At 39.4% G+C, this 25,312-nt stretch overlaps 1 protein-coding gene across 1 annotated transcript in view; it reads left to right on the plus strand.

The window, feature by feature from the left end:
- LOC122790500 (collagen alpha-1(XXVII) chain B-like) overlaps positions 1–25,312 on the plus strand; it is a 2,222,694-nt gene that overhangs the window by 2,030,089 nt on the left and 167,293 nt on the right. The window contains exon 15 of the mRNA XM_044058048.1: positions 8,789–8,842. Coding sequence (XP_043913983.1) covers positions 8,789–8,842 — 54 coding nt within the window. The remainder of the gene's footprint in view (positions 1–8,788; positions 8,843–25,312) is intronic.

The raw sequence follows: 25,312 nt of genomic DNA on the forward strand, positions 1-25,312 counted from the left end.
AGAACAGCTCACAGAGCTAAAATATCTACAGCAGTACCTAACGTGGTTCAGAATATACCACGAAAGAGAAACTTTCTTCAGGGTGAGGGGGCTTTTCAAAAATGTAGATGATATCGGCACACACACATAGCCCACAGCATACACAGCAAAACAAGGGCATGTAAACATGATACTTGCCGACGAGAGAACATCGCAATTGCAGTCCAACTCGCTCTAACCTTTAAAATGGCTGCATGAAACACTAACGTGCAGCAGAAAAAAATATATATATAAACGAGCACGGCACACACAGACGCCGAAATGAGCATTAAAAACATGCTAAAATTAGAAAAAATAAACGAGCAGCAGTAGTGATAAATATACGAGCTAGCACTATAAACCAACACTTGCATAAAAAAAAAAAGAAGAGACGGCTTATTCTGAGTATCAGTAATGAAGATAAACACAGATAATACTCACCAGGCTGAATTCAGCATGCAGCATGGGACCTGACTAAAACAGAAGGCAGCATTCACACACGGGAACACAACGACTAGATAATTCACCGAGAACCAGCAGTATCAAATAAAATGTATAACCATAATACAATAATAATATACAAAATACATATAATTATATATCAGCAGCAAGCAAATACAACAGAAGTCTAATCTAGATAGTCGGCAGCAGCATACACTAGTGAACCATGTGGCACCCTCAAACAGAAGTATAAACTATATCAGGCAGCACAAAATAGGGCTAGAAGTGCATTCAGACAGGGGCTGTGTGTAGAATTACATTTTTAATTCACTAGGAAGACTTATCTTACCAATGAAGCAAAAAATGCAGACGAAAATGCAGGCAATCCAAACCTTTCAATAGTCCCACAAACATATGCAGTCGACAGGATACACATACAATGAAAAGGAGTTCCACACACCACATGGATTTAATTAGGTTGAGTGGGCTGGGTAAGGCAGGTCTGACATCACAATGTGGGAGGAACACTGGCTCTTCTATACAGCATGCAAATCAGGCGGGGATTACATCACTTTGGGGGAGGAAACATCCCAATAGCTAGAGCAAGAGCAGATGGCAGATGTGACATCATAATTTCAGTGCCAGCTACAGGTTTTTCAAGTTGGTTTGCAAAGTGAAACAAAAACAGTATAGAAAGCTAGGAAGCAGAACAGGGAAAACAGTTGAGTGGGTTATTTTTTAAAGCTGCAAGGGTGATTTTTTTTAAGCTTTATCAAAGAACAGGGACTGGAAGAGTCAGCAGGTTGGGGAATCTGCTTTAATATCCTGTTGTTTTCCTTTAAGTTGGAGGTCTGTGGTCCAAAAGGCCCCCAGACCGCATGGGAGATCTAAACGCTCTGAAGTGCATTTTAAAGTTTTTTAAACAGCTGTTTTCATACAGTGATTGCCTGAACAAAAACCATGATAAAAGGAAGAGTTTAGTCTTACTCTTAGTTTGTTTTTTTCCTGCATTCTTTCAGCACATCCTACCTAACCAACACTATACTGTAATAACCACAGTTTAAAATAGTATTAAGCCAAGTGTCCCAGAAACCATGAGGTTACTAAATGCTCTGTGATGCATTTTAGAGTTTTTTAAACAAACCTTTTCATCCAGTGATTGCCTTAAAAAAACGTAATTATGGAAAGAAATACAATCTTACTGTTCAGCTTTACATTTTCCTGCATCCTTTCAACACATCCCAACTGACAAAGACTACCCAGTGCTAACTAAATTAAGCTGGGGGCTGCTAAGTACCAAGAAGCCATGGGATTATAGATGCTCTGAAGTAGATTTTACAGCTTTTCCCCAACCTTTTGATACATTGATCACTTGAAAAAGAATTATATGTACAATGGATATAAAAAGTGTTCACACCCCTGTTAAAATGCCAGGTTTTTGTGATATAAAAAAATGAGACCAAAATAAATAATTTCAAAACTTTTCCCACCTTTAATGTGACCTATAACCTGTACATTTCTGTTAGGGGAAAAAATATAAAAAATAAAAAACGTACAATAAGCTGGTTGCATAAGTGTGCGCACCCTTAAACTAATACTTTGTTGAAGCACTTTTTGATTTAAGGTTTACTATCTTGTCACCAATGTGACTTCAGTTGAATTTCTTATGAAAATATGAATTTTTTATGAAAAACTGAATTGTATAATGTCGAAACCTGCAACAGCGTATGCAAAACAGCATTCGTAGATGTGAGTTTCGACAGTGTGATGCAGCTCGCACTATAGTGGGGATCGGGAAGTGTTCCCTTTCCCTCACTGTAGTGCGATCCCAGAGTTTGTATATATAAGTAGCAGGGGGTGTGGGGGGTGCAGGGGGCTTGCCCCCCTGTAAACTCATTGTTTATTGTGCAATGCACAGTGATCTTGTTCCTGGAAGTGTGGTGACTGTTCGAAAATGTTGAAGTCGACATTTACAGTCACCACACTTTGATTATTGTTGTGGTGCTGCGGTAGCATTGTCACCTCACAGTAAGACGTTGTCCTGTTCGATTCTCAGTTAAGCGTCTTTTGTGTGGAGACATGCGTGAAAGGGCGTACCTTCGTTGAAGGTTGTGCATCAGGGCTGGCAACTCGGTGCGTAAAAATCTACTGCCAATCATTAGCGGACCGGAGTTCCGCTGTGACGACCCCTAACCAGGAAAAGCCGAAAGATACAACAACACTTTGATTATTGTTTCATTCATTCATTTGAATTTTGCAGTTCCAGTTCGACATAACAGCAATTCGCTGTTGTGCGATCCGGTGATATGATAGTAAACCTTGATTTAAGTATAGCATTCAGTCTTCCTGGGTAGGAGTCTATCAGCATGGCAAATCTTGACTTGGCAATATTCGCCCACTTTTCCTTGCAAAAGCGCTCCAAATCTGACAGATTGCGAGGGCATCTCTTATGCACAGCACAGCCCTCTTCGAGTCACCCCACAGATTTTCTATTGGATTTAGGTCTGGGCTCTGGCTGGGCCATTCCAAAACTTAAATTTTCTTCTGGTGAAGCCATTCTTTTGTTGATTTGAATGTATGCTTTGGGTCATTGTCATGCTGAAAGCTGAAATTCCTCTTCAGCTTTCTAGCAGACGCCTGAAGGTTTTGGGCCTAAAGTGACTGGTGTTTGGAACTATCCATAATTCCTTCCACCTTGACTAAAGCCCTAGTTCCAGCTGAAGAAAAGCAACCCCAAACCATGATACTGACATCACAATGCTTCACCGTGGGGATGGTGTTCTTTGGGTGATGCAAAATGTTGTTTATGTGCCAAACATACCTGTTGGAATTGTGGCCAAAAGTTCAGCCTTGGTCTCATCAAACCATCACACATTTTCCCACATGCTTTTGTGAGATGATGTATTGTTTTGCAAACTTTAGCCAGGCCTGGGTGTTTATCTGTGTAAGAAAAGGCTTCTGTCTTGTAACCCTACCCCATAGCCCAGACATATGGAGAATATGGGAGGTTGTTGTCATATGTAGTACACAACCAGTACTTGCCAGAATTTCCTGCAGCTCCTTCAGTGTTGCTTCTAGGTCTCTTGGCAGCCTCCCAGACCAGTTTTTACCTTGTCTTTTCATCAATTCTGGAGGGACGTCCGGTTCTTTGCAACGTCACTGTTGTCCCATATTTTCTCCACTTTTTGATGACTGTCTACACTGTGTTCCATAGTATATCCAATGCTGTGGAAATGTTTTTGTACCCTTTGATGCTTTGTAAGGTCTCTGCAAACCATGGCTTTTGCTGTAGCAGGGAACTGTGTAAATGTCAAGAAAATCCTACTAGGACAGTTGAGCTTTATTTGGGGTTAATCAGAGTCTCTTTAATTGATGGCAGGTTTGTACCCAAGAAGACTGAATTGTGTAATTAAATCAAAAGGTGCTTCAACAAAGTATTAAGTTTAAGGGTGTGCACACTTATGCAAACAGCTTATTGTACATTTTTTTATTTTTTATATTTTTTCCCCTAACAGATTTGTTTGTTTTTCAGTTGAATTGTACAGGTTACAGGCCACATTAAAGGTGGGAAAAGTTTTGAAATTATATATTGTGGTCTCATTTTTTATATCACAAAAGCCTGGCATTTTAACAGGGGTGTTTAAACTTTTTATATCCACTGTGTGTATACATGTATATATGTATGTATGTGTGTATATATATATATATATATATATATATATATATATATATATATATATATATATATATATATATATACATACACACACACGCACACACACACACACACACACACACACACACACACACACACACACACACACACACACACACACACACACACACACACACACACACACACACACACACACACACTCACACATATATATATATATATATATATATATATATATATATATATATATATATATATATATATATATATATATATATATATATATATATATATTCATTCCTACTTTATTTCAAGGAAGAAATAAGGTGTATCCAAGTATGCTCAGAGCTGACCAAACACAGCATCTTAATAAACTGAAAACAGATGCTTTTGAGGTTACATGAATCATTTCTGGGAATAGTACCTGCCCCCACCAGTCACCTCAATGTAGGCAGTCTCTTTTTGTGTATTGCCATATGGTGTCAGATTGAATAAAATTAAGACATACATGCCCACAGTAATAACTCAAGCTGTTGCTATCATATGTATGTTTCCTTATCCACTCCCCCCAAAGACAGCCATCTTATGTGTACTCTTTTGAAGTTATACTTGGACAAAACTGAAAAAACAAATAGTACATTATATATTTGCTGTCAGACATATATAAAGAACATGCTTATTTACTCTCCCCTAAAAGATAGCCACCTGTATATGCATCAGAAATTTGATTGTGAGGAAAATGTGGAAAAAGGATTGCAGTAATATTTCCAATGTGTCACTTTTAGGGACAGTATAGTGCTTCTATTCAAGGTGTAGTGACCCTCTGTGCACTCCTTTGAAGTATGTGTGGAAAGTTAAAGAAATATTGGCCACACTGCTCCAATCCAACACAAGATTATAATGACCTCTGAGGTTTGGTAGGAATGTTAAAGAAATAATTACATCATTCCCTCCCCCAACAAATAGAAAGAACTGTGTTTATCTGTAAGCAGGGTTGGCTTTAAACTTAGTGGAGTTCATAGCAGAGGTGATTACTAAGCCCATATCAAAAGCCAATTAGACAGTTTTCGTGTTTGGGGTCCACCAGCCCCCAGAAGTTCTGAAGGTCTGGCTATTGCATTTATCCCTTATTTTTGTTTTCTTGAGAGATGACTGTTAAACTGAGAAGGTAACAACAGGGTCAGTCATTCTCATCCAAGAATCCCTACCAAGCAGTTATAACCACTTCTATGTGCAATTCAGACATCTGATTGTGATAACAGAGGATGACCATGTAATGTATTTTACTTTTGTTCCCCCCCAAAAAACATACAGTTTCCACACATTAAAATATTGTTTATTTCTTCACATAATCACATCAGCTCTGCAAAACCAAAATAATAAGCAAACTGTAGCGGACTTCTAAGTCATTTTTCTCCACAGAAAACATCCACTGTGATTATAGCTAATCTGTCTGTGCTTAATTAAGTAAAACCTAAAAACATCCAGAAAGTAAAACAACTGTAAAACCAAAAATATCCAGGCTGTAATCCAGAAAAAAGGGTTGTCTATCTGTAGTACAAGTTTATTAAGCACTTTCGGCTATGCACAGCGTAGCCTTCATCAGAATTCATTACAAACAGCATACTACTTCGTTAAATAGAACTCATTGACCAATCACAAAGATAAAACAACTAATTAAAGAATCATCCCCCCTACATTGCCCATTAACTTTTAAAAACATATAGTAGATTCGTATTTCATACAGAAACAACAGTCGATTCATCACTAGAAAACATGCTCTGTAGAAAAACCTTTCAAAATTCATCAGTAACTATAAAAATAATATTTATTTCTTATTTTTTCTTTCCTGCAAAACTGGGACCATGGAATATTTTCATTTAACCCTGGGGGAAACATTGCTGCTGTTCTTATTTGCCATTGTGTTTTTTTTTTCTTTAAAGTATTTTTCCAGTCTCCCCCTCTTGGATTTAATTTAACCTGCTCCACAATTCCGAATGAAAATTTTGTAAAAGATGCACATAGTGCACTAGTTGTTTTTTTTACCTAAATAGAATGTTGTGCATGAGTTGCACAGAGCTATGTATACAACACCTTTAGTCAAACAATTCCCATTTACAAACACTATTTTACTTTTTAGCCTATTTTGTAGAACTACAAATTGTTCTTTGTGTATATAGCAACATTGTCTACACATTCCACATGGTCTGTTGCCCCTGCTGTATACCTTTCTGGGTTCCATCTTGCATTCAAGAAGGCCCTTAATATTGTGCCCTGTCTTATTAACAAATCTAAGACCCTCTCCCAACTTCTTATATATTTCTTGATTAGTTATGAAAATTGTCCAGTTTTTGTTAATAATACCCCTAACATCCTTGTTTGTGGAATTCTATCCAAGTACACAGGCCCTTTTGTATTTATCATTTTCCTTAATCTTTTCCACATTGTTATTTTGTAATCCTACCCCTAACAAGGGGCGATAATCAATTTCCCACTTGTATTGCACTTCTGAAATGATTTCCTCAATCATCTGTTTGGGGTACCCTCCCTCTTCAAACATGCACTGTAATTTTCTTAATTCACCTTGTAAATCAGCATAATGGGGTGTCATTCTAGCAACCCTCACTGCCTGTCCCTTCACTATACTTCTTTTTTGAGCAGTAGGGTGATTGCTCCCATAATGTAGATATGTGTTGCAAAATGTAGGTTTTCTATATATACGGGATCGGAATCCACCCATGTCATTAATAATTTGTACATCCAAATCATTAATACTGGTAAAATCATAATTATAGGTAAATTCTAAGAAGTCAGTTGTTTCACCTATGTATTGTATGAAGTCAGAAATCTCTTCTTCAGTACCCTTCCATAGGACAAATATGTCATCCAAAAACCTGGAATATAGTTGTATTTCGTCCCAATAGGGGCTGATGAAGATGTGGCAAGTTTCCCATCCAAGGAGTACTATGTTTGCATAGACAGGGGCACAAGCTGCACCAATTGCTACACCTCTAATCTGCTGATAATGTTCCCCCTCAAAGAAAATAAAGTTATTGTCTGGAATCAAACTCATGATTTCACAAATAAAGATAATCTTACTGTGCTCTAACTTGGAAAAGTTAAATAAAACTTCTTCAACAAATTCCAAGCCGTGCATCTTAGGTATCACAGTAAATAAATCTTTCACATCAGTTGTGAGGAAAATCAAGTTCTCTTGCCACATCTCCTTTTTTATATTACCCAGAAATTCCCATGAATCTTTAACCAAGTATTCACAGTCATTGATAACATGTTTGACCCAGAAATCTACCAGTACTGCTAATGGATGAGTTTTAGAATTGTTTGCTGCCACGATGGGTCTAAACGGTGGATTCACTATGTTTTTATGTATTTTGGGGACTCCGAAAAAAATAGGGATTTTAGGGTCTCTTACATATAGAAATTCATAAAGTTCTTGTTCTATCCTATTATTTATTATGTGCTTAATTAAGTGTCCAATAAAGAAGTCCATCTTACAGTCTTGCTAAGCCAGATGGTGACTGTTTAAACTGAGCAGATGACAAGAGGCTTACTTTCACACAAACAAATCTAACCCCAACTCAGCAGTTCTAGCCCCCTTGTCTGATGGCTATGTAATATTATTTCACCTCCACACATACCTCTCAACTGTCCAGATTTTTGTAGAATATCTAGATAGATTTTTACCTTATATTTTTAGTCTTTTTCTCATACTTAGTTTACAAATTAAGGAAGGTAGCATTAAAAAAGTCTAGTAAGGATGCAACCCTTGTAGCTGGAATTGAGATTGACAACACATAAATAATGCAAGGCCACATTGCATTTGTAGGTGGCGTTTAATTGTTTTGACAAGATTAGTTCAAACGCTTGTATAATTCTGTTCTTCCACTGGGAGTTAATTTCAAGTCATAGGTAATGTTTTTGTGAAGGTTTTTTCCACCTGATACTAAACCATATGTAAGCCTGTTGAGCAGCCTGCTTCTTCTATATGTTTACAATAGTTTATCCAAATGTCAGACATCCCCAGCATGCTGAAGGTATGTCCACAGTAGTGTATTTAGTATACCACAGAACAGAGAGGCACTCCTCTCCTCCTTTTGGAAAAGTTGGATTTCAAATTTCTTGGTCTGTAACTGTGGTAAAATTCAATTGTACTCATTTTTTTCTTTCATACAGTTAATAATATGCTGCTTTCTTAAGTAATAGCTGTTTAGGGTCATGCATTCTGATTAAGCATTTTTTATGAAGTCTGAATTCTCTGACATATTGAAAAAGGTGCACAGTATGTCACCTTCGAGATAAATATGCTCTATAGTCTTAGTTGTAATTAGATATTTTGTTAAGGTTTTTGTGTTTTAGTATATATTGTGGAACATAAAATCAAAGTTTCTCAAAAATATAAATAGAAACGTGAGGGTATGGCTCTTACAATATAATGATGAAAGCCTAAATGTGACTTGGGACATTATAATGTAACTCATGTAACAGATTTATTTTGCTTCTAGTACCTGGTTTGTCTCACCACTTCCAGAGGTTCTTTTCTTTAATAGTGTTATTTAAATGCAGTGCAAATTATTGATTAAAATATATAAATGTCTGTATAATGATTTTTTTTTTTATCCTTATCTTTTCTAGGGTGACTTGGGCCCTGTAGGATTAATGGGCCTTCCTGGACTCAAAGGACAAAAGGTAACTGACAAGTTAGATTTGTTCTTTTTGGAAAATTCTTATCAGTGTTGAGATACAAAATGGGAAGCTAAATAATGACACTGGGATGTCAGCAGTAAAATATATGGGTATCCGTAGGAGACTTCTAGTTTATCATAAAATAAATACTGGTGATAAGATATTGACAATAAAATAGATGAGTGCTCACAAGAGGCATCCAGGTCTTTATTGAGAAAAACTGCATTTCTTGTGCTCAATAGTTTGAGTTAGGCGTCACTGTAAGATGAATGTGGGGAGTTAGCAGAAGGTCAGTGGAGGTTATTTATGTGTGTGTGTGTGTGTGTGTGTGTGTGTGTGTGTGTGTGTGTGTGTGTGTGTGTGTGTGTGTGTGTGTGTGTGTGCGCCCGTGCATGTGTGTGTGTGTGCATATGCAGAAACAATAAAAGCAAAAGTGAATTTTCACTTGGTAATCCAGGTTCTGTATTTTGTTGAAAATACTTTAATGTAATCAGGTGCTGAAGAGACAATTTGTGGAGAAAAAGTTTCATCCTCAGGTGTACTGACAATAAAGCATATATGCACAGTACTTAAGAAATATGTTAAGAGGTTATTGGAAAGGTAATTTTTTTCAAATGGAAGAGGAAGAAGAAAAATAAAAGAGGAAGAAAAAAATGACTTACTGCACACTACTCAATGATAACTTACAGAAGGTGGATAGTAATAATGCCCTGCTGTCAGATTTATATTGAGGACCATGTGCAGCCTTGGAGTCCTTACTTAAGGAAGGAAAAGACTATTAAACGATACAAGACGTGAATGTTGGGTATCCAGATAATTTTTCAAATGAATGATCTGATGTTGTCAAATTTCATTTTATCCTTGACATATGGGGTTCAGTTCTGATATTGGAATCGACTCGGCCGTTACTACAGCTTGTGCGGGCTAAAAACTCTCGAGCTTCACCTCTACCCACAATCCGTCTCTGCCAATTAAATCAGATCTCATTTGCTGATTTTCCAGACAGATGTGTTCACCATAGCTCTCAAGCAAAGTTCATATTTTGGATAGTTTTTTATTTTTTCTGTTATTACCTCATTTTAACTCTGTCGCCCTTTTGCTGTTCCTCTTCTTTTTGCTGCTATTACCTTGTTTTAACTCTGTCACCCTTTCGCTTTTCCTCTACCCTTCAAGTTGTAATTGCTTTCTCTCTTCTGTACACTCCTGTGCACTCTCCACTGTCATTGTTGATAGCCTCCTTTCCGTACACTTTGGTGTACTCTTTTACTTTCATTGTTCATAATTTCTCTCTATTTCTCTTCCTTTTTCTTTAAAAAAAAAAAAAAGACTGCTTTTCTCTCTAGTTTTTCTTGTTTGAGTGTGTTTTTCTATCTCTTCTCTTTGGTGTGAGTGTGATGTGTGCCTTTTCCAACCTTTTTTATTATGGCTGAGAAAACTAAGGTTCCTTCTGGTTACATAAATGCCAGTAGTGCACTCATAAGATCCCTGTGTCGAATTTGCACCTGTTGTGCGTTTATTGTTTGGGTCCTGTACATTTACAGGAAGATTGTAGTATTTGCCATGGCTTTAATCATAGAGCTTGAAAGAAAAAACAAATTAATCTTGAAAGGTTTGATTCCTTCCACTTTTGGAGAGGCCATATATGCAAACGACAAGAGTAAAATGGATGTCTCTTCCCCTTCTTCATCATCCTCTTTGGAGAAGGGCAAAAAAGGAAGTTTGTGGGTACCAATGTCTCCTTTGGCACCAACACCTAAGAGACCTAGATCCTCTGTTCCTAAAAGTTTCTCCAAATTGATGGGCTCCGGTTCTAAAACTATGGTACCAGGAAAATCACCGGCACTGACAACTATTCTTGATTCAAAATCCTTGATGCTGAAGGCTTCGGCACAAGAAATATTGCTTGCTGGCTCTTCCTCAATGCCAATTACATCAGCACACAGTATGAATACAGTGCAGGAAGATGTTTTACCCAGGCCAAGTTACTGCCCATCTATTGACCCTTTTATGGGTGAATTACCTGAAGTATTCTTACAAAGGCCAAAATCACCCTCTCTAATGTCAGTTTGTTCCACCAAAAGTCTTACAGAAGTCGACGAGGATTGACTGTTGAATAAAATTCTGTGGGCGAGAGCCTTTACAGGACTCCCTGTGGCTCTGGCCCCTATGAACTCAGGGGCCAAACCTTCATTCACCCCTTTAACTACTCCTTCTCTGACGTCATCTGAGATCTCAGAGTTTACAGCTCCCAGTAGACCGTCACCAATTGTATCAGTTATGGAGATCTCTCTTGCTTCAGAGATGGTTATTGCCATGAGTTCTTGGGTTCTTTTAGATCCAGAGATGTCCTGGGGCTGTATCTGCCCTGTCAGCTCTAAGGGGCAGGAGTCTGCTCCAATTTATTCAGAGCCGTCTCTGCACCATGGAGCATCAACATGGTTCATTTCAGCTCTGACTTCTCTCTCGGGGACTGTATCATCAGAGCAGGGAGGGACCATAGTCCTGAGGCAGTTTATTTCAGTTCTGGACTCCCTTCCATCTTTGGGGGGGGCAGCCTTCAAGGCAATGGATTGCGCCTTGTCTATTGCAGTGACTTAGTAGGCCCCTTCCTTCTCAGAATAGATACTTTCCTTCACCCAGTTATTCAGCTTGTCTCTGCACTGGGGCAGCAAGTGCTGAAACCTCAGAAATCTCAGGTATAACGTCTGTCATCTTCTGATATCTCTTCAGACTATCGCCCTAAGGAGGCAAGAAGAAGCACTTAGATTCCCCACAGGTATTGGTCATGGAAGACACTGATTTTGATGAAGGGAGGGGTCCCCAATGTCGCCCCCTGATTATGTCTCCTTTGGAGACATCCTAGAAATTTTGAAAGAGAGTGGTGACTGGAAGTTCCCAAACCCTTCCTCGGAAGAGTCAGTTTACCCGCAGGCTTTCGGCACTCGCCCTTCTACCTCTTGTGTAATTCTGCCCGCTAACGAACTCATTCAGTTTATTTCACAGTGGACATGGAAGTCACCTGATACCATTGAACCCATCCCAAAGAGACCGGACAAAATTTTATCTGCCCCTGAGGATAAACAATTTTGGGCTAAGGGTTTAGCAGTAGATGCCATGGTTGTAGTGGCTGCCACAAAATAAGGAACTCGTTGAAGAGAGTTCATCTAGTCATCCACCCAACAGAGAGTCTTGGGTGATGGATAGATTTGGGAAGTGGGTTTATGCTTCATCGACCTTCACCTTAAGGTCTTTGAATTTCCTGACACATTTTACCAGACTTCAAAGAGATCTGTTCAAGGAGTTGTCAGATACCCTGGCAGGAGCTGTTACTGAGGGAGTCCAAGAAAAAGTTGCTTCCCAGTTGGCTACCCTGGAGTCTGTGTCAAACTCATCCATGAGGCTCATTGCGCATGTAGCCGAAGGGTCCACCAGAGCATTGGATTCAGGCATAGCCATAAGGAGACACACCTGGATGCGTCTGTGTGACTTTGCAGAATCATTTAAATTTTCATTCGTTAATGCACCTTTTAACGGATTGTCTCTATTTGGCCCAAAAGTTATAGAGACATTATACAGGTGTGAGAAGGATGGTAAGACCCTTCCTGCTGTGGACATATGTTTTCTCATCCCCACAAAAATCCTTTTCCAGGAATTAGAGGAGTGGTGGAAAGATGTGGTTTAACCAATCCCAAGGGCCTTTCACGGGCACACGTGTTGCCTGTTCTCCCAGAGGCAGAGGAGGGAACTACAGTGGAAGACACCATCCCCACAGCAGAGGTGGCCCGGAGAACAAGGGCTTCAGGGACTCCTTCCTGGGTAAGCCCTTTCAATGTTCCAGAAAGGAGGCCTGGTTGTTTTCCTCTGGAGCCAGTCGGGGACGCTTTTCCTTGTGCCAAAATGCCTGGCTAAATATAACAACAGATTCTTGGGTGCAACGAGTTATTTCCAGAGGTTATACCATACCCTTTTCCTTTCATCCCCCATATGCAAAAATAATCTCCGATGTTCCACCCAATCAGAGGGAACCAGCAGTTCTAGAAGTACAAAACTGCAAGAGAAAAGATTCATCCAAGAAGTCACACTAGACCAGAGAGGATCCAGAATTTACTCAAGATTCTTTTTTGTGTCAAAAAAAGACAGAGGACTGGAGACCAGTTTTAGATCTGAGTGTGTTGAACAAATCAGTTCGACAAACGAAATTCCAGGTGGTCACTGTACTGTCTATTATTCTGTTCTTGGAAAAGGACAACTAGATGTGCTCAGTTGATCATCAGGATGCGTATTACCACATAAAAATGGACAACTGCTCCAGAAGGTTCCTCTGCTTCCAGCTGGGAACCAGTCATTACCAATGCAGGGCACTGCCCTTTGGTCTCACCACAGCCCCCAGGGTGTTCACCAAATCTGAAACAGCAGTAGCAGCTCACTTGAAACTGCAAGGATTCTAGGTGTTTCTGTACTTGGACGAGTGGCTCATTATCACTCTCACCAAGCACTGACTGATAGAGGCAAAGGATTACGTACTCAAGACCTGCGTGTACTTAGGACTAACTGTAAATCATGAAAAATCTCAACTGACTCCAACTCAGAGTTTAGAGTTTGTATGGGCAGTACTGAATATGGCAATAACCGTAGTATCCCTTCCTCCAATGAGACTTCAAAAAATCATAACTCAGGTTCAGAAAATAATCCACAGGAAGAAGCTACCCACTCAAATAATTTTACAGGCTGTAGTTTCTATGACAGTGACAATAACTGTGTTTCCCTGGAGAGATATCACATGAGAATTCTACAACTGCTGTTGGCATCTCAATGGTCTGTGCTATACCAACCTTTGTTGGACCAGATTCTGATCACCAATCATTGCAGGAAGGACCTAGCTTGGTGGATTCAGGCCAAAGAAATTCTCCTGGGCCATCCCTTCGTCCTTCCAGAGCCCAAGGCCATAGTGACCACAGACGCCTCCCAGATGGGGTGTGGGGGGCATTTTCCTGCCAAGACTGTCCAAGGCACTTAATTCCCTTTGGAGGCCAACTTGCATATCAGTATTCTGGAACTAAGAGTGGTACTTTTAACATTGCAAGCCTTTCAAACAGCTTTTCTTGTGGGAACAATTGCAATTCAAACAGACAATGTGTCAGTAGTTTGGTACATCAGCAAAAAGGGGGAAACCAAATCTTATCCCATTTGTTGAGAAGCACTTAGTGTGTGGCAGTGGGTGATCTCTTCCAACTGCTTTCTGATAGCAACGCACATTCTGGGGAGTTCCAGTGTTATAGCAGACAAACTGAGCAAATGCATTCTTCACCCTCACGAGTGGTCTCTCAATCCAAAAGTGACGGAAAGGATTTTCCATCAGTGGGGCCAGCCTAGCTTTGACCTGTTCACCTCTGTCCTAAACTGCAACAAGTGTAGCAACTACTTTGCCCTGATTTCTTCTCTGGGGAAGTTACCAAGGGATGCTCTTCTTCACACTTGGCCCCATGGACTCCAATATGCCTTTCCCCCAATAACTCTAATTCCAATATTCTTACAGAAAGCACTCAGGTTGAAGACCAAAGTAATCCTCATTGCTCTTTTTTGGCCTTGACAGATATGGTTTCCCTTTCTTTGGCCTTATCTGAGTTAATGACCTTGGACTCTGGATCCAGCTCCAGTCTCATCCCAATGGATTAATTCGTCCAGACATTCTGAACCCCAAGCTGACAGCATGGGTCCTCCAGTTCCGTTAGTTGCCAGGCAACTTAACCTTTCTTCCCCAGTATGCCAAATTCTCCTAGCTTTTCATAAGCCTTCCACCCATAAACTATATAAAAACAAATAGAGGAGATTTACCATTTGGGATTGTAAAAGGAATATTGACCCCTTTAACGCTTTTATTAATAATATTTTAGATTTCTTAGCCTCTCTTTTCAATGCATGAGCTTCCCCATCTACCATCAGAATACAACTAGTAGTAATTTCAGATTTCCATGGTGGTTTGGAAGAACATTTCTTGGCTTCTCATAGACTTTCTAAGTCAATTTTAAAAGGGACACTTTTAAGGACCCCACTCCACCTTGGGACCTAAACCTAGTGTTGCAAACCATTGTACATTCTTCCTTCGAACTATCTGCACACTGTGATGTAAAGTATTTGTCATGAAAAACATTATTTTTAGTGGCAATAACCACTGCTAGAAAAATTTCAGATATTCAGGCCTTATCATGTAGACTACCTTATCTGATTTTTCACAAAGATAGAGTTTCCTCACTGACAAATCCCAACTTTCTAATATCAATCAGACTATTAATTTGCACGTATACTTACCTAACTTTTCAAACAGAGGTGAATACTGTTTGCATTTGCTAGATGTTCACAATTATGCTTTTATCTTCACAGGACTAAAAACATGAGAAAATCTGACCAACTGTTTGTCTCCTTTTCAAGTGCTAGGTTTTGTAAATCAGTCATCAAGGTGACCTTAGCCAGATGGCTCAATGATTGTATTTCCTTTATCTATGACAAAAAGAAAATTACTTTGCCTAGGCCTGTTAAGGCACATTCTACAAGATCTGCAGCCACTTCAGCAGTTTTCCAATCTAGAGCTTCAATGGATTATATACAGTACATGCAGCAGCTACTTGGGCTGTTCCCCATACTTTTATTACTCATTACAAACTGGGTTTCATCTCTAGGGGAAGAGCATCCTTTGGTTCAGTGGTGCTCAGGAATGTTCTTCCATGAGACCTCCCAAGGTCTAAGGTAGCTGGGGACACTCCCTCATATGTCAAGGATAAAATGAAAATTGACAGCATCAGCTAAAGAAGCTGTGTACTTTCCATAATGTTCCATTTGTGTTGTCCATTTCAAATTTATCCTTGACTCCCCTCCCTCCATCCCCCAGCCTTTGAAGACTCTTTGTTGGAACGGTTAATGAACATTTTATCTTATTGTGATCCTTAAGGTATAGCAGATATGGCTTCCATTGAGGCTTCCTTATCTATGACTTTTATGTCTAATCTGCAAGTAATTAGGAGAGAAGGATTGTGGGTAGAGGTGAAGCATGAGAGTATTTGGCCCGCTCGAGCTGTAGTAACGTCCGAGTCAGTTCTGATATCAGAAGCAAACCTCATATGTCAAGGATAAATGAAAATGGACAACACAGATGGAATGTTATGGTAAGTACATAACTTCTTTGTTAGTGAAATCTTGATATTACTTCTTGGATGTCTCTTGTGGGAGTGTAACACTTGGGCTTCTTTGTTATTTATTAATGTTTTCTTTCTAAGTGCTCACATACTCCTTCTATGTAATTTGTTGTCTTTCTCATGCTGGAATGCTAGTGTTCTTAAATTACACTTAGTAATATGTAAAACTGAAATTTCCTACGGCTGGTGTGCAGTTCTTCTCACCACCTCTCAGCCATTAGTGGCTTAAAAGTATTTCTCATGGTAGTAATTTGTCAGTCATAATTACCCCCTTTTCTATGGAGTCCTAAGTCTAAAATACTTATCTGGCTTGTTTTTGAAGTAATGTTGATAGTTTTATATTATTTATTAAGTTTTTGCATATTATGTATTTATTTATTTCATTTTTTTCACTCCTACCACACCTGTTCACCATCAGCAGTATTCTTGAATTCTTCAGCCTGATGCATTGACATTCTCAGTACTTGTTTGGCTTATCTTCATGGACCCAAGGCCCTGCAAATGGGGAATCCTTTACATCTAAGTGATCAGAGAGAAGATCATGGCATCCTGGTACAGTTTCATCCTGGGAGCTGCGGAGGCCTTTTTTTGTTATATCCTTCGTAGATGTTTGATTGAGTAACCAATGTGCATTATTTAATGCAAACGCTACTGGACTAGAAATGTTAGTCACTGCCCTCCCAAGGATTGGTGAGATATCAGAAATGTAGCTTCATCCCTATCCCCTTGTTTGAACACCCATGTCTTGGGTTTGCTGTCTGAACCTGAGTGATAGTCAGGGTTCCATCCCTTTATGCTGAAGACCTGGCTATCATTTATTTATTTATTTGTTGCTAATGCTATTCTGAGCTAAGTCTGCAAATAAGAAAGAGTATGGCAGTTAAATAGCCCCAAAAAACTTTGAACTGTTTTGCTTTTTTGGGGTGGCTTGTGGTATATTAATGATTGCCACTAATTTAAATTTATTAGTCTACTGAAATTAGAATACTAAATGGTACAAAGTCACATAGCAAAATAAAGAATTTAGGGCTAAAAAGAAGGACCATAAAACCAAAAAGAAAAACACAGCTAAAATGTTCCCTTAATCATCCCTGACATGCAGATGACCCCTGTTAGCTCCTGCTATAGAGAAGAAGGAGATTTTGGTGATAAATGAAGATGATACTCCCCCACCCATCCACGTAGGTTGCCCATTATTTCTTGCATAAGGTGCAGGTCCTGCTTAACAACTTAGCTTTCAGTCTGTTATAATGATATTATTATTATCCCTGCCAAATACACTCTTCTTAAACAGAATCTCTGTTTTTGAACCTTAAATCTATTTCAATGCCGTTTTGAAGCTTTCCTACTCTTTCTGTAAAATAGCACTCCTAAGTGTTGAAGAAAAGCTTCAGGTACTGATTACAAGAGAAAAATGAATAATAATTCAAATTTGTAGCACCAGTCTAGGCTATTAGTACAACTAGGGAGGGTCCATTAACAGTATTTTTTAATGGGGTAATGGTTTCCTTAGAGAGGTTCATTCTTCTTCTTCTTCTTAGGAAATATTGTTGCAGTAGTACTCTTATACATTAAAAAGAAAAAAGAAAATGAATAAAAAATAGTGACTTGCCGTACTAATTAATGCTTCACTGATGATTTTTTTTTTCAGTTGTGCAGGAGCCTCCAGCATTTTTCACACGTTGCTGACTTCTGAAAGTTAAGGTTACATGTGATGTTTATGTAGCTTTAAAGTTAATGAGCTAACTGCAGTAATTTAAATTTTGTTTATTTTATTTTATTTGACATTTGTTAACCAGGTTGGTTCAACTGAGCTCAAACCTATTTTCAGTGGAGACCCAATGAGGAAAGCTGCAAATACTAGTACAGTTATATAAAAAATAAGTAAAATAATCAAATTAAATACTTATGCAATTATAAAAAAATAAGCAAAGTAAAAATAAACAGAGAGAAAAAGTGAAACAATGACAGAAAATTATAAACACAATTATATCACATAAAATAAAGCAATAAATGGGAATTAACTTTATACATATTTATATTACTTAAGAAATAGGGTGTAAAGCTGTTTAAGCTTTGACATTAAGAAATAGGGTGTAAAGTTGTTTAAGCCTTGAAATTATGAAAGTGTTTGCAGGTAAAAGTAGCAGAGCAAGAAATTAGGAGCAAAAGGAAGAGGTAAGGTTTTACGTTGGGTCATGACAAGGGCGTGTGGTACACAGTTCTTACGAAGGTATCATAATTTGAATAAACTGTTCAGTGAGAGCAGACTATGCATGCAGGGTCTTTGCCTAATTTATTGGCTGTGTAGACCCTTCAGTTATCTAAATATATTATTCTGGAGTCGTTAAGGAAATGGAAAAGATGTAGGACTTTCAGCTGCAGATTTCAGCTTCTAGAGCTGTATCCTAGTGCAGGTTAGCTAGTGAGGGTTCTTTACAGTGTATTGAGTATAAGTCAACTCCTGCCCCACCAAACATAGTCAGATCAAAAATGATTGAAAATAACAACCAAAACCACACTGCAAACACAGCATCTGTTTTGCAGCAGTGCAAGCTGACTTCACCTCCCAACCCTACCACACCCCGACATATTAGGACTTCACACCTCATCCCCTTTTACTTAAAATACTAACTCCATGGAAAGAGAAAAATCCTGCAACGGTGAAAACATTAGATGTTCAGCATTTAGATCACTGTTACAGTAGCCTAAGCTATTGGGTCCCGCCCCAGTTACCAGCCAGCTTTCAAAAAGTGCGGGTATCTTCCACATGCTATAAGTCCCAGGAGCTCAATGGGAGCTCCAGTGTAAAGACGGAGTGTCAGTTTAGTTAAACATTTTTTGATGCTGAAGTGTGCTCCTTTAGCTGGCCCTCTGGAGCTGTCAGTTGGCTGTTCATTTTATCCATCAAGGCTGGGCAGCTAAGTCCCATTTGTGGAAAACCTTCCATTAAAATTTTATTTTTTGGGGGGGAAAACTTGTGTTTTTTTTCTGACTAAAATGTTTTGTTTGTTAGGAAACTGAATGTTTTCATTGCATCTCCAAGGGTGTTTGTGGGTAAATATGTGAACTTGTTTTATAAACAAAAAAATCTATTTTTTGACATAATTTTCTTACTGATTGTGTAGGTTTTTGTTTCTTAGACATGATATTGTGCTTGTGGGCTTGCTCACATTTGTATCAGCTGTTCTGTTATTTACTTTTACTGACTTATCCAGCTTCCACTATCCACCTCATTCTTGGCTTAGTATAGCTACCAGTCTCCATGGCTTTACCTTCGCCCTGTCTGCACGAAGAAGAAGGTTGTTAGGGAGCTTGTGGGATTGGGCCATCTGTTGTTGTAGCTCAGCTGCCAGTGAGTTACTCTGCTGTGCCCAGTCTTCGTTCCGCAGACCACTCATGCCCCCCCCCCCGGACCCTGTGGTGTTGCACTTACAGTCACCAAGGACACCAGAATAGCTACATCCTCTACAGCTGTAGGGATACGCTTTATGAGGAAGGGAGAAACACTTTTGTCTCTTTAAGGGAAGATGCAGGTGAGGGTCTTTCACTGAACTGAGATATGGACCTAGAGTCTTGGATGAGTTTACTTACCATGGGTTAGTTATTTTCCAGGGAGTTTCCCAGGAAAGGTGAACACAATGAGAAAATCTTGCCTTCTCCTGTTTCTATTTTTATTTTCAGGGAAAATTTGCTAAGGAGCTCATTTCTACATTTTCTTTGTCTTAGACAAGAAAATAAATAGTTCCCTCTATTTCTGACTTAGATTGTCAGTCAGAAGAGCAGGCATAGCAAGGGGATGGATGTACTTTATGAATTTCTTCTCAGTCTGAACATTTTGACACTGAGCAAAGTATGAATCCAGTGTCATCTGTTTTCATCCAGTTCAACATATGGGGCATCAGATCCAACTGGATCAGACCTTGGCACTGAATTTAAAGCTTCCATAGTTCCAAGGCTTTGACTGTCCCCTACTCATAATTCCCTGAACTCCAATCCAGTACTTCAGATCTCATTTGCATCCTGAAGACTTCAGACACATTGTCAAGGGCTCTTGTACCCTTTGCTTTTTTTCAGCTGAAATTTCTTAATAAGAAAATTGTAAAACTTTTCCCCTTACTCCTCCTCTACCGAGAGGGAGAACTGCTCTCTGTAGTTTGACATCTTTGTTAGTTAGATTTCTTTTAGGATAGACATTTTTCTTAGATTAAGATAGTAGATGATCTTCTAGTTGTTAGGATTTGCTAATAGTACATAATCTTGTAGTGTTATAAATCATTAATAGGTTTAGTAGTTTAGATTTTTTGGATAGTGTTTGCAGTAGTTTTAGATATAAAATTAAGACAGTTTCTTAGTAATAATTGCTGTGTTCTTTCTGTAGTTAAGACAGAGATTTTATTTTTGAGAAATAAGGGCGGAGTCTTAAGCTTTTAAAAAATGCTCTGAGTGTGGGCATAAGTTGCATCCTCAATATCCTCACACTTTATGTATATATTGTCTGGGCCCTGCCCATTTGGATACAGAATGTACATCATGCACTTCATACAGTGCTACAGCTTTGCAAGTTCATTAACACAAGGTGGTGAGGGGTCTACTTCATCCACAGACAGGAACCTTGGCTTCTGGGCCTTCCTCTTTTGCCTCCCTTGCCAAGAAACAGGACAGGGCTAGGTCTCTGAAAAGGTCTCAGAAAAAGAGAAAGAGAAAAGTAAACAAGAAGAGAAAGAAAAGGAAAAGGACAAATCTCCACCTTCTACAATTTTACATTCGTTAGATCAATCAGTACTAGTTGGACCATTACCTAAACTAGCTAGGAGGTCAGAACTGATAGCATCTTGGTCCCATCCATCCTCTTCTTGGCCCCAGTTTTCACCAGAACCAGTCAACCCAAGATTGCACTGTCCAGTTCTACAAGAAAAGAAATTATCCAGGTCTTCTTTAGTGGCTTCAGCTACCTGATCATCTCAAAGCTTAACAGTGTACAACATCAACAGGATGAAAAAAAGTTTTTGAGGACGCAGATCCAGCTTGGGGTTCTGTCTGTACCATTTCTGGGAAATGTACCAACCATTAGCCACTCTGTTCCTCCACTTCTTTCACCTGTCGTGATCCATCCTTTGGCTCCAACTGTTTTGGATCCGACTAATCCTGAAATGTCTCTTTTGGCATCAAAAGTTCAATCACCTTTGACACTGACATCTTCTCTATCTCTCTGTACTCTTGATACTGTCACATCGGGAAGGCAATCCAAGACAAAGCAAAATTAGTTGCTCTGCCAAAACCCCAGCAAAGCATTATAAGAAAGTCCAAAGATAAGCAAATATTTAATACCAAAAATACCAAACGATACAAAATGGATAATCAAAATCATGAACTTATGTGTGGGATTATCTTTCACATGCCTGTAAAGTGCATTATGTTAGATCCTTATTTCTGATATTTAACCTTCAACATCTGGTTTGTCTTCCCATGTAACTCAGCTATCTAACAACACTCTGCAATATAGACCACATCAGTGGTCTACAATTAGCCCCCTGCCTAAAAAAGTAGTCCTATGGTTATTAGGATGTTATGAGACAGCTTTGCAGGATCCACAGCTACAGTCCCTGCTTTCCCACATTGCTCCCAAACACCATATCCCTCAGGCTTTCATCACTCACTATGATGTTTCCAATTCTTTAAATGCGATATCACATATCCCTCTTGCATCACTACTGCCATGAGTGGTCTCTTCATCGGTCGGCCTATTACTCTCCTGTCCCTGTACTAGTGACTAGGGCCTGTACTCGTGTTTCTATATGGTTTGTTCTTATTAATATTTTACCCTACATTCCTCATTGTAGCCCCTGTTCACAAAACATTCTATCAAGCTAGGATATTCCAACATTCCAACATTTGTATACTAACCTGGATGAAACCATCCTGTGTTTGTCCAGGCACACATCTAGAAAAATTCTCTTCTCTCTTTGTCACACTGAACCTAAAAAAAAGGTGGAGGGTAGTGTGTAAATAGTCTATGAACATATTTAGTTCTCCATCCGTGCCTTTCCACAAATAAAAATGTCGTCTACAAAACGAGATATGTGAAAAGATTTTCAGGCATGGCACAGGGTGCCCATGGCTATCCTGTAGCCTAAATGTGGTAAATAATGTCCTTATGGCCCGTATACCATACTGTTGTTGGGGTAAGCAATAAGCGTTGTCCCAAACATCCGACAGTGTATTAACTTATTTTTTATACCAGTCGGAGTCCATTACAATGACTGAACGTTTATTCCAAAAAAATATTCCCTTTGGAATCTTCTGTGAACACAACTTTGCATCATTATCATTAAAGTATTGTACAATAATCACTTTCATTTCTGTTGCAGCGTCAGGACTTCCTTCCTTAGTCTCATTGAGCAAATAGTATTTAGTAACTAGTATTTGCCACCTGGCCAGCCCCTCCAGGATATCTCATAGGACAATATTCCCTTGAGGCATGCACCCCCGCGCATCCCCCCCCGGGCAACTATGCCATAGTCTAAGACGCTGAAGATGGAACGTACATTGCCGCTGCTTGCAGAATGGAGAATCTAGTAGCTAAGAGTCTAAGACAGTGAAGACAGAGGTTAGCTCTGGGCTGAATATGGATGGATACGATCATTACGATCAGATGGGAGGTTCAGGAGGTTCAGTTGTAATGGACTCACACCAACATAACAATAATAATACACTCTTCTCTTGTCGGATCTGAGACAACACATCAATCCCAGATGTGAGGAGGAATTATAGATAGGGTCCATAATAAATTGCAGATGGTTGGTGACCTCCTTATGCCTTGTAGCCTCTATGAAACATATTTTGAAGACCGCGGACACACTCCTTACTGTGGTGTGGCATTAAACATGAGGAATCAGTGGGAATTTAATTTACTTTGGATGTGAACAATCTGTTCACTGTGATTAAACATGAGTAGTATGGTACGGGCTATAAGGACATTTACTTACCACATTAGCTCACACATGATAGGAATAGCATATATAGGCAGCACAGGATAGCCATGGGCACCTGTGCCAATACCTATGCTAATCCCTTTTTCAGTGTAACAAAACTGAAAGAGAGACCATAGATTTTCTAGATGTGTGCCTGAATGTTGAGAATAGCCTACTATGTTTGATAGTATGCATCCACATCGTTTTTCAACGTGGTGCAGGGCTGTGAGAGATAACACCACAGTCACTAGTACCACCTGAGTTTTTTTTATAAGAGGAAAAAAAATTTAAAAGATTTATTGCAAGCTTTGCTGTCTCATTAAGAAAGGAGTAGAGTTCAACGGAAGGCACTCAGAGCTGTAGCATTGGTACTGACATACAGGTGGATGGCTTGACTCTGAGTTTCTCTGAACTGTCTCTTCCCCTGGGTGCTTTGGCAATAGACAACTCGGTCCAACATCAGCTTTGGGGGTGGGACTGGTCAGGGGCGAAGTCTCCCTCTCTTCTTCAGATCCAGGGAGATCCTCAGTTCCAATGGCAGCTTTGACCTTTGAGGTTGTTGAAAAGGTGTTCGGTTCACCCAGAGAGAGGATGCTTTCTACTAGTTCAGTCCCACTCACGCCACAACTAGATCCTGCAACATCATCTTCTTTTCATCCTGCCAGACCAGGGCAGTCAGCACCACAGGCTTCTAAAACAACTTGCTACATCAGTTCCCAGTCTGATTCTGAACTATCTGTCCCCTCAACAGAATCAGTTCACAAGAAACAGACGTGCAAGTGAAAGCACAAGACTCCTCTCCAAAGTCTTTCATGGGGGATACAGCTTTGGATGAAGGTGAGGGTTCAACCAGGTCCCCCTCGGAAGATATCACCTTTGGTAAAATTCTTGAACTCATCAAACAGAGAGGGCTATGGTCCACTGAAGATCCCTCAACCAGACGATTCTGTATTTTTAGAAGCCTTTGGGTTTGGCTCAACATTGTCCTGGGTGGTACCACCCATTGATCCACTAGTCACCTTATGATGCAATGAGTTTGGAAGGACCCTGAGGTGGTCTGGCCCATTCCCAAGAAACCACACAGGATTTGGCAGCTCCGAAAGACAAGAAACATTGGAGTAAAGGTCCTGAAGTGGATGCTGTGGTTCTAGCAGCAGCCACAAAAAAAGTTGTCTGATGAGTGTTCCTGTGTCCATCACCCTAACAGGGAGTCTACGGTGTTGAACAGATTCAGGAAACAGAATTCTCATCAACAAACTTGCACTCAGGTCAGTGAACTCTCTTGTTCATGTCATCAGATTTCAGGGGGACTTGACTGAAGATATTTCTAAGTCTCTTTCTGGGGTTTTGCCTATGGACCTCCAAACGACTGTGGACCCCCAGCTATCTACAGTTAACCTCTAATATAGCTATGTGTTTAATTTCTAATGAAACTGACAGGCAGAGTGGCAGGCACAGGTCTTATGGTCAGACGGCATGCCTAAATGTGTCTGTGATTTCGTGGAAGGTGGTAAGACTTCCTTAATCAACTCCCCTTATAATGGCTGCACACTTTTGGGGCTCAAGGTGAAAGATGCATTGACCAGGAGCCAGCAGGATGATAAGGCAAATCTTTAAATTTATGACTATCAAGCTCACTGCCTTCTTCCCTCCCATCATGGCCAACCCCCCTTCTTCCTTTATTTAAGGGAGATTTTCTCTCAGTCCTTTCCTCTTTGGTGATCAGTAACATCAGACATCTAGGTACTCAGAGTAATCTGAAAAAGATATAAATTGACTTGGAGACTCCCTTCAGTTTTTTTTTTTTTTGGAATTCCTAGGTTCCTCCAAATCGGTAACATTTGGTTTTGCCAACCATGCAAGATATATTCCATCAGAGGAACATAGAATTAGTCTTGCGTCATCAAAAAGGATACAGGTTTTATTCTTGGTTATCCCTTATTCCAAAGAAAAGAAGAGAAGGTATGTGGAGACTCATTTTGGACATCAATCTTAATCACTTTATGAACAATTCCAAAATGTTATCTCTTCAAAACATTCCTGCAATCCTCCCACAAGATGTTCTGGTTTATCTAAAGGATGCCTGTCTTTACATTCCTATTCATCACATCACAGAAAATTCTTAAGATCCTGTGCTTTGGATTTTATTTTCAGTTTTCTGCATTGTCCTTCAGTCTTTCTATATCTCCAAGGGTATTCACAAAATGCTTAGCCCCTGTAGTAGTATTCTGCAGGCTCTAGAGTATCCATATTTATGTTTATGTTGATGATTTTGTAATCCTAACTTCATCAAAAGAAAAAAAAAAGTT

Source organism: Protopterus annectens, chromosome 16.part0 (genome assembly GCF_019279795.1).
Source record: "Protopterus annectens isolate FY-2018-M chromosome 16.part0, PAN1.0, whole genome shotgun sequence".
NCBI lineage: Eukaryota > Metazoa > Chordata > Ceratodontiformes > Protopteridae > Protopterus > Protopterus annectens.